The sequence below is a fragment of the Aquila chrysaetos genome, chromosome 5 (genome assembly GCF_900496995.4).
Source record: "Aquila chrysaetos chrysaetos chromosome 5, bAquChr1.4, whole genome shotgun sequence".
NCBI classification, from domain to species: Eukaryota; Metazoa; Chordata; class Aves; order Accipitriformes; family Accipitridae; genus Aquila; species Aquila chrysaetos.
In genome coordinates this window covers 38669977-38679144 of record NC_044008.1, presented here as the reverse complement: position 1 = coordinate 38679144, position 9168 = coordinate 38669977, and the positions used below count along the sequence as shown (strand labels likewise).

General features: G+C 66.6%; 1 protein-coding gene across 8 annotated transcripts; it reads right to left on the bottom strand.

The window, feature by feature from the left end:
• Positions 1 to 1369: 1369 nt before the first annotated feature.
• Positions 1370 to 8529, bottom strand: PARP6 (poly(ADP-ribose) polymerase family member 6). 8 transcript variants are annotated; one of them, XM_030016446.1, is made up of 22 exons: positions 8402 to 8529; positions 7536 to 7613; positions 7318 to 7412; positions 7007 to 7067; positions 6783 to 6873; positions 6621 to 6687; positions 6200 to 6349; positions 5778 to 5958; positions 5343 to 5396; positions 5145 to 5240; positions 4966 to 5058; positions 4765 to 4890; positions 4596 to 4661; positions 4372 to 4439; positions 4046 to 4094; positions 3214 to 3326; positions 3061 to 3133; positions 2825 to 2894; positions 2377 to 2456; positions 2201 to 2264; positions 1931 to 2031; positions 1370 to 1847 (listed from the first exon to the last, which is right to left on the bottom strand). In XM_030016446.1, the coding sequence occupies exons 1-22, from the start codon at positions 8402 to 8404 to the stop codon at positions 1662 to 1664; spliced, it is 1965 nt and encodes a 654-aa protein (XP_029872306.1). In that variant the 5' UTR covers positions 8405 to 8529; the 3' UTR covers positions 1370 to 1661. The 8 variants fall into 8 exon arrangements, 6 of the variants coding, with proteins under 6 accessions (XP_029872306.1, XP_029872309.1, XP_029872307.1 ...); XM_030016449.1 differs by having other exon boundaries at positions 1931 to 2015; XM_030016447.1 differs by having other exon boundaries at positions 3214 to 3323.
• Between the last annotated feature and the right edge of the window lie 639 nt (positions 8530 to 9168).

Sequence of the window (9168 nt, the reverse complement as noted above, 5' to 3'; positions counted from 1 at the left end):
TTTGGTGAAGCCGAGAGAGGAGCATGGGCCTCTTTATTTGCTTTTTTTCCCAGGAACTACCATTTTCCGGGGGAATTCACCCCGGCTGCAGAGGGAACTGGGGCAGGACCCAGCCCCTGCCGTTTCGTCGTTCTTTCCGAGCGATGGGGGAGCTTCTGGAGGACGTTAGCGTGTCCCGTGGGATGTCCCCTTGCGGCCGCACCTGCAGACGAGCGACTGTGGTGATCGTGGGAAAGTGGCTTGATTTAAGGGGAGGAAAAAAACCCACCCCAAACCCCACAAATTTAAGCAAAAAAAAATGGGGTGGCCAGCAAGGGCAGGTGGCGAGGGGATAGCCACCTGCCCGGTGTCCCCCCGCCTGGGTTTGGGTGGCCTTTGGGGACATCGACGTCGAGCAGCCGGTGCGGGACGAGCAGTGGTGGACAGATGTTGGGATCCCTCCGTCACCCCCCCGGGGGCAGGCGACACCAGAAGTGACGCCGAGAGCGCGCCCACTGGTGTGATGAGCCTCTTGGGTCTCAGCTGGTGACTGTACCCAAACCAGGACATTTTTAATGTTGAGTCTTAACTTTCTTTATAAATCCTGGTTGAAAACAACGCCTGTGCCTCTGGCTGGGTGGCAAAGGGCTGGTTTTGGGGTATTTATTTTTTAAATCCCTTGGACCCTTGAACCCCTGGTGAGGGACCCCCACGGGCCTGCGGGACTGGCCGGTGTCCCCGGGTGGCTTCGGGCTGATGCCGCAGTAGCCGCCGTCTCCCAAGGGCTGATGTTTTACTGCCGCGGCCTCGCGTTGCCGTGACCAACCCGGAGAGCCCCAGCACCGTGGGGGACCTCGCTACCACTGCCAGCCCCCCCCCACCTCCCGGGGGTCCCCGCGCTGAGCCCCAGCAGCCTCCGGGGCTTCTTTGATGGGTTTTCATCCGGGTTTGGGCGTAGCAGGACGCAGCCGTGCCGGCGCAGACTCCGCATCCGTGTAGTTATTGGGATTGGCTTGGGCTGAGATGAAGCGCAGTCCCTGGGAGGTCTCTGCCTCGTTCTGTACGAGTGAGTCTCTGCGGTGGCACCGGTCCCTGCGGGGGTCCCGTCCCCTCGGTGTGGTCCCATCCCTGAGGCACAATCCATTCTCCATGGTGTGGTCCCTGCTCCATAGCACGATCCCTTTGCCATGGTGCGATTCTCTCCCAGCAGCCCCCTCCCTTTCCCAAAGCCCCATCAATTCCCTATGACCCTTTCCCTGGGATCCCATCCTTCCCCCGTGACCCCACCCCTTCTCCACCATCCCATCCCCTCCCCACACCCCCAGGCCATTTAAATAGTTACACTACACCGACACAGATTCCTTTTATCTTTTTTTTTTTTTTTTTTTAATGTGTTTTTTGGGTTTGTTTTGGTTTTTTTTTTTTTTTTTGCTTCGGTTTCTCGTCGTCAATAAAAACGCCATCATTGCCAACGCCAGGAGGGGCGGCCACCGGCCGCGCCAGCCCCCGCAGCTCCTTCTCCACGCTGCCACAGGGTCGGGGACACTGGGGAACGGGACGGGGAGGGGACAAGGGACCGCTGAACCCGCCTGGTGCTCACTGGATGCTTGACGCCTATGTACAGGGTGGAGCCGCCGGCGTCGGCCCCCGTGTCTGCCCTGCCTGGGACGCTCGAAACCCGCTCATCCTTTTCCCCGGCCTCGCCCGGGGTCTTTGCTCAGCGCCCGGGGGTGTCCCCGGGGCGGGGGGGTGTCCCTGCCGCCGCTCAGTTTGTGTACACCTGAGTCCCGATCACACGCATTATCTCCTTCTGGATTTTGGGGTCCTGAGTATTGATATTGGCGTCTCCCACTTGGCCATCTTCGTACCTGGAAGGGGAGAAGGAGGGGTGAGGGGGTGTCCCGGGGGTGTCCCACGGGTGCCAGTGAGGCGGGCGCAGCCCAGGACTCACACAAAGAAGAAGCGGGTGCAGACGTGGTCCGAGACGGGGCAGACCCAGATGTTGCCGTGTTTCTGCAGGTCCTTGGAGGTGATGACTGCCGGGGGAAGGGGCTGTCGGACGGGGGACGGAGGTCCCTGCTGGGCGCAGCCCACGGTGGGGACCCTCCCTCCTCCCTCCTCCCCCCGCCCGGGGAGCCAGGGATGCGGGTGCTGCCTGTCCCCCCCCCCCCATCGCGTTGTCATTCCCCCCCCCCCCCGCCTCCCCGACGCGTCCCCGCACCTTCGCAAAGCGCGATGCAGTTCAGGTTGCGGCTCTGGAGGAAACGGGACTGGATGGAGCGGGTCTGCGGGGAGAGCAGCCGGCGTTACCCTCCCTGGCCGGGCTCGGCACGCCCCGTCCCCAGCACCCGCGGGTGCCATGTCCCCATCCTCCCACGGTGTCCCCTGGCCCGTCACCTGGGGGATGGTGTTCATTCGGTTGTACCTCTGCACCAGCTCGTCCTTCGAAGGCATCCGGTGCTGCCCTTTCCCCATCCCTGAGGAGAAGCGAGGCGGCGGCCGTCACTCCCGGGCAGGGAGCACCCCCGGGGTGACGCAGGGACACATGCCACAGACGGGGACGGCCACGCTGGGTGCTCCCGCCCTGCGGCCAAACCCTGGGAACCCCCCCAAAAGTGGGCACAGCAGCTTTCGGAGCCTAGAAAACGTTGGGGTTTTAATTCCCCAGCTCATCGGAAAGCCCCAACCTGGCTGGGAAGAGGCCGGTGCAGGCGGGAAGGATGCGGGACGCTGCCCGCTCCCACGCGGCTCCTCCGGCCGGCACGACGCCGAACATCCCCGGGGCCCATGCAGGGAGTGGGGATGGGAGCGCAGGCAGGACTGGGCAGCGCAGGCAGCCTCTTACCTGAGTATCCAAAGGAAATACTGGAGATGGGGCTCAGATAGATGCCCTTGCCATAGGCTGCTCCATGCAGCTTGCAGGAAAACACCAGGGTGAGCGATGCGGGGTCACCCCGACAGCTTGGGCACGGTGGCGGAGGCAGCCCGGCCTCCGCAGGCAGCGCATCTCCAGCTGCCTGCATCCCTCCCTGCCTGCCTGCCTGCCCCGGGGAGGGGGTGTCGGGCACGGGGGAGCGTTACCTGCAGTTTGGTGTAGGAAGCGTTGACCAGTCCATTGCGGAGGATGGAGTGCCAGTTCTCAATGTGAGAGCCGCTGGAAAAAGCCGGCCCCACGTCAGCCTGCCCCACGGCGCCCGCCTGGGGGGCTCCCGCCACCCGCCCCCCGCAACTCACTGGAAAGCAAAGGTGCTGCCGTAGAGTTTCTTGGCAGTGCGGAACCGGGCTTCTTTGGCCGGGGGGCTGCTGAGCAGGAGGAACTGGTGGGAGGTGTGCATGAACTTCAGCTGCTACCAGGGGAAAGGGAAGAGCAAAGGCAGAGCCAGCGGGGAGAGAGGACAGACAGACAGACAGAGATCATGCACGGCAGCCCGGTCCCACGCCCGTCCCGGCCCTGCTTTGGCTCTCCCGAGCTTGCCAGGAGGGCCCGTGGCATTCCCCCGTCTCTCGTCCCCCGTCCCACAGCCCATGACAAATATCCTCCATCCTATATCCCATATGCTGCCTCCCCCGTCTCACAGGCTGCAGACCCCGTCCCAAAGGATGCATCCCACATCCCAGACCCTTACATCACCCGCCCCGTATCCTTACATCCCTCATCCTGCATCCCGCATCCTCCATGCCACAGCCCGCACTCCATACCCTATGTCCTGCATCCCTTATCCTACATCCCGCATCCCACATCCCATACCCTACGTCCCGCATCGCATATCCTACGTCCTGCATCCCATATCCCATGTCCCGACCCCATATCCTTCATCCCACAATTCCATACCCTGCATCCTGCTTCCCATACCCTACATCCCGCATCCTATAGCCTGCACCCTGTATCCCATTATCCTACATCCCGCATCCCATATACTCTATGTCCTGCATCCCATACCCTCCATCCCACATACTGCATCCTACGCTCCCCATCCCGCCTCCTGTACGCTCCATCCCACATTCCATAACCTCCATCCCGCACGCCGCACCCACACCCCACCGGGAGGCTGGCCAGGCCCCTTACCCTGCTGAGGGGCAGCTTGACGATGTGGGATCTGTTACTGGAGATTATCCTTGGGAAGAGGAGGAGGAAGAGGAGAAGGAGGAGGAGGAGGAAGAAGATCAGACAGGGCAGTCCCACGCTCCCCTGGGAGCGGGGCTGAGCCGGAAACTGTGCCAGAACCTGCCCCAAGGCTGGTGGATGGTGGTGACCCCCCAGGAGAAAGGGGCCAAGGGGGTCGTGCCGGGGGTGTCCGGCTGCCCCCCACCCCATCCCCTATCCCGGGGGATGTGGGGCAGCGGGGAGGGACGTGGGGCAGCAGGACGGGGCCACGGCACCCTCGGTCTTACCACTGCAGGAGGGGATGGGCCAGGGGGTCCAGCTTGTCCATCTGCTTCTTGATCTCCAGGTAGGACCCCTGGCAGAGGCGAGAGGGGGTGCGGGTGGGTCCCCCAGCACCCACCCAACCGTGGGTGGATGGAGATTGGCACCAAAACGCCACCCCCGGCAAAAGATCCCGCACCGAGGGGATCTCACACGGGGCCACGGGTGGTGTGGGGCCACGCCGGCGTACCTGGGTCATCTCCCGGATGGACATCACGCTGTCCAGGGCCTTCTGCAGCCGCTCATAGTTCTTCTTCTACATGTGGGGCAGGAGAGGGGTGGCCATCAGAGGGGTCCTCGGGGCTCCCCCCGGCCCAATCGCCCCCGGCATGGGGGAGCGTTGCCCCCTCGGCGCTTACCTTGGGGTTGAAGGCAAGCGTTTTGGGGTCGTTGGGGTCCACCACGGAAGGATAAGGCTCGAAGATGATGCTTTTGCGAGGGGACTCCAGGGCGGCACGGCACATGGCCACCAGCAGGTCCACCACCTTGGGGACAGAGCGTGGGGTGAAGGGACAGCACCCTGAAGTGACGGCGCGGTCACCTGCCGCACGCACCCCTACCTCGGCGCCCGTGGCCACCTCCTCCGCCGCGCCGGACATGACGCCCAGGGTGTAGAAGGAGAAGACGCAGAGCTCCCGGGTGCACACTGCTGGCTGCGGAGGGGACAGGAGCCACGGGGAGGGTCGGGGACGGTGACACGGGGTGACAGCCCGTGCCTGCCCAGTCCCCGTCGCCGCACCTTGAGCATGGAGCCATTCTGGAAGACGTGCTGCTCATCGCACACCACGCAGTACTCGTTGAGCGTTGGGATCCGCTGCTCCGCGTACTTCATGATCTGAGGGGGAGGATGGTGGCAGTCAGCCCCCGCGGTGGCGACGGCGCTCGGGAGGATGCTCCGGGCAGCGGGATGGGGCTGAGCGGGACGCGGGACTCTCACCTGGACGAGGAAGCCGTACTCCAGCGTAGGGACGTTCTTGCAGTGGCCGCCGACCTGCGACGGAGCCAGAGCGGAGCCAGCTGCGTTATCCCCTTTCCCCTATGCACCCCCACCTCCGCACGGCACCGGCGGCCCCCAAAACGCCCCCCCCCCCCGGCACAGCGGGACCCCCGACATGCCAAGACCCTCCTGGGGACGCAGCCGCAGCGGGGACGTTGCAGCAAGACGGAGGGTGAAACCCCGCAGGACCCCACAGCCGGCGTCCCAGCTCACCCACGAGCACCCAAGGGCGCTGGGGACAAACCCCGCGGGGGCTCCCCCCAACCCAAGGGGGTCCCACCACCCCATGACAAGTGATCCGACCCCGGAACAGCCCCCAGGAATCCGGGAAGGGAAAGGAGAGGAAAGCAAACCCCGAGGCGGGGAGGCACCCACCAGGATGTTGAAGGGGGCGACACCTGCCTGGGTGCTGGAGGGGGGGTAGCCGAAAACCTCCACCTTGGGGTTCTTCACCGTACAGGAGATGGAGCGGTTCATCAGGCGGTTGACGCGAGCCTCGGGGATGCCCAGTTTGCCCTTCAGCACCGAATCTTGGATGACGGGGAAGCTGGGAGACCTGCAGGCACAGAATCCCCTTGAGCTCCCCGGTTTGTCACCGTCCCCTACTCCTCCATCACCCGGAGCCGAATTCACCCTTCGGCTGGTTTTTGGGAGCAACCTCCACCTCCTTGGGCTCTGGTAGGGAGCAGCAGCGTCTGAGGGGCGAGTGGGGAAACTGAGGCATGGTGCCAGGCCCCCGGCCACCCAGGGTGAGGGGACACAGGGTTGGTCCCTTGGGGACACTGTCGGGGTCTTACTTGGGGATGGGGGAGAAGATGCTGAGGCCAGCACGAAACTTCTTGATGGTACCGCTCGTCTTGAACCAACTGTGCCGCTTCTCCTGCTGGGTCTTCAGGAAATCGTTGCTGAGATGTTTCCATTGCTGGGACGTGAACATGCCCAGGATCCTGGCAGAGAGGCGGCATGGGTGCCCGAGCGGGGTGCCAGCACCCGTGGGCGCTTCGGTGCCCACTGAGCCTGGCTCTTGGGCGGTCCGTGCCACCCAGCTCCTCCTCTTCCCCACCCAAAGCTGGTGGTGAGCCCGTCACAGGGCTGCGCGGCAGATAAAAGGTGGTGGCGTGGGGACATGTGGTACCCGGCCGCTTTTGGGGCAAAACAGTGACCCCGTGGAGCACCCCACCCACCTCCCTTGGGTGCCCACCGCGTTTTGGCTCTTACTTCTTCAGCTGCAGACCCAGCCCAAAGCCCTCCTTGTTGGATGGCTGGAAAACCTCGATGGACGGTTCTGCGGGGAGAGAGAGGAGGACAAGCTGTCGGTGCCACCGCTGTGCCCGTCCCGAGGGCACACGAGGATACCGTGTCCCGCCCGTCCCCGCTCACCAGGGCCATCGAGGTACTGGGAGAGGGAGAAGCGCAGGCGGAGGACGATGGGCTCCGTCCGCAGCACCTTCCACGCCGTCGCCACCTCCTCCTGCGGAAGGACAGCCGCGATTCGGCACAGCCGTGGGGAACCGCAGCCGGAGAGGGAAATTTGGGGACCCCCCCCGGGCGTGTGTCCCAGCCCTCCCCACGCCAACGCTGCGGGGGACGCCCCGGGGACTCACATCGAGGAAGCTGATGTTCACGTGGAGGTCGATGTCCACGTCGTCAATGGTCCCGTACTCCCTGTGAAGACACGCGGCACCACGGCGGGGGAACGGGGTGAGACGGGCACAGTGCCGGAACCGCTGCCCGGCGCCCACCGTGCCGGGGTAGGCACGCTCGCGGGGCGGCGACAGGCACGTGTGGCTCCCCATGTATCAAGTCCGTGCACCCCCGAGACCGGGACGGCACGGGGAGAGCGCCGGGATTGCGGATGGGTGCCCGGGGATGGCACGGCCGGGTGCGGGGGCTGGTGGGCGGCAGGTGCACCCACCTGACAGCCACGGCATTCTCGCTGTAGATCTCCTTCACGGCCTCGATGTCGGCGTCCAGCTGCGGGTGACGGTACAGGTCGGCGGCGCAGGTCCCCTGTGGCACAGCACCCCGCGGCACCATCAGACCCGGAGCCCTCCCGCAGCGCCGCGCTCGGGATCGGGCTCAGGTTGGGGGTCCCCGAGACCCCCCACGGCACCCAGCACCCGCGGCGCTTACCTGGACGCCGTAGAGGAACTCCTCGGACTCATTGTCCCCGTCGGAGTCATCGTCCGTCCAGTACTGGCCCTTGAGGTCCTGGGGGGGGCAGAGGGTCGGGGGGGCAGCGGATTAGAGGGGGCAGAAGGTTGGGGGGCAGCGGGGATGGGGGGAGAGGAGATGGGGGGGAGCACTGGGGGGAGCAGGTTATGAGGCAGAGGGGTGGGGGGAGAGGGTTGGGGGGAGAGGGTTGGGGGGAGCAGATTAAGGGGGAGTGAATCGGGGGGAGCAGTCTGGGGGGGAGCAGGTTGGGGGGAGCACGTTGGGGAGCAGCGAGTTGGGGGAGCAGGTTGTGGGGAACAATTTGGGGGGAGCGGTTTGGGGGGGCAGGGGGATAGGGGAGCAGGATGGGGGCATTAGGATGGGGGCAGCAGGTTGGGGGGGAGCGGGATGGGGGCAGTGGGATGGGGGGAGCAATTTGAGGAGCAGCAGGGCAGGGGGAAGCAGCTTTGGGGGGAACGGGATGGGGGGAGCAACGTGGGGGCAGTGGGACGGGAGCGGTTTTGGGGGGGGGGGGGGGGGCGGCAGGATGGTGGTAGCGGGCGGGGGCCGCGCAAGGAGCCGCCGGAGGGGCCGTGGCCGATGGCGATGGGGGGTCCTCCCCCGCCGTCCCCGTCCCCCTCCCGTGCTGGGGGACACGGGGGGACACGGGGGGATGCCGGGGCTCGGTCCCCCCCCCCGCCCCGAGCAGGCCCCATTCCCACCGCCCTCCCCGGGCCCCCCCCGGGCCCCGGGGCCCGTTCCCTCCACCGTGGCCGTGGCAGGGGGGGTGTCCCCATCCCCTCCTGTCCCCGTCCCCCCCCCCCGGCCGGCGGGACCCCCCTCACCATCTCAGTGGCGGCCGGCTGGGCCTGCCACCGCCTCCATGCTGCCGGGCGGGCGGGCGGCCATCGGGCCTTGACGTCAGGCCCCACCGCGGGCCCGGGCGCCACCGCCGTCACCCAGCAACGCTGCTGCTGACGTCACCCGTGGGGACCCCCACTCACCCCCCCCGGTACCCTCCAGTACCCCCGACCCCCCTGGTATCCCCCAGGAGGGGGGCAGCCGTGACGGGGACCCATGGGGCTGGCGGGGGTCCCCAGTGTCCCCAGTGCAGGGTCCCTGTGGCCCCAATTCGGGGTCCCCACCGTCGCCAGCACAAGGTCCCCCGTGGGGCGGCCATGTTGGGCCCCCCCACGGCACGGGTGTCCCCAGGACAGAGTCCCCAAGGCCCCAGCTCAGGGTCCCCCATGGCCCCGGCACGGGGCGGCCATCGCGGGTCCCCGCGTAGCTGGCACGGCGTCCCCCGCGGCCCAGGACGGGGTCCCCAGCGTCCCCAGTACAGGGTCCCCAGTATCCCCAGTACAGGGTCCCCAGTATCCCCAGCTCAGGGTCCCCACGGTCCCAGCACAGGGCGGCCGTCGCGGGTCCCCGCACGGCGGGCACGGTGCCCCCACGGCCCAGCGCAGGGTCCGCGTGGCAGGTCCCCGCGCCAACGGCGTGTCCCCCGTGCCACCGCGGTCGCGGCGCGGAGCAGCCGTGATGGGTCCCCACCGTCCCCAGGGTCCTGGGACGGGGTCCCGAACATGTCCAGCGTGGGGTCCCCAGCCCAGGG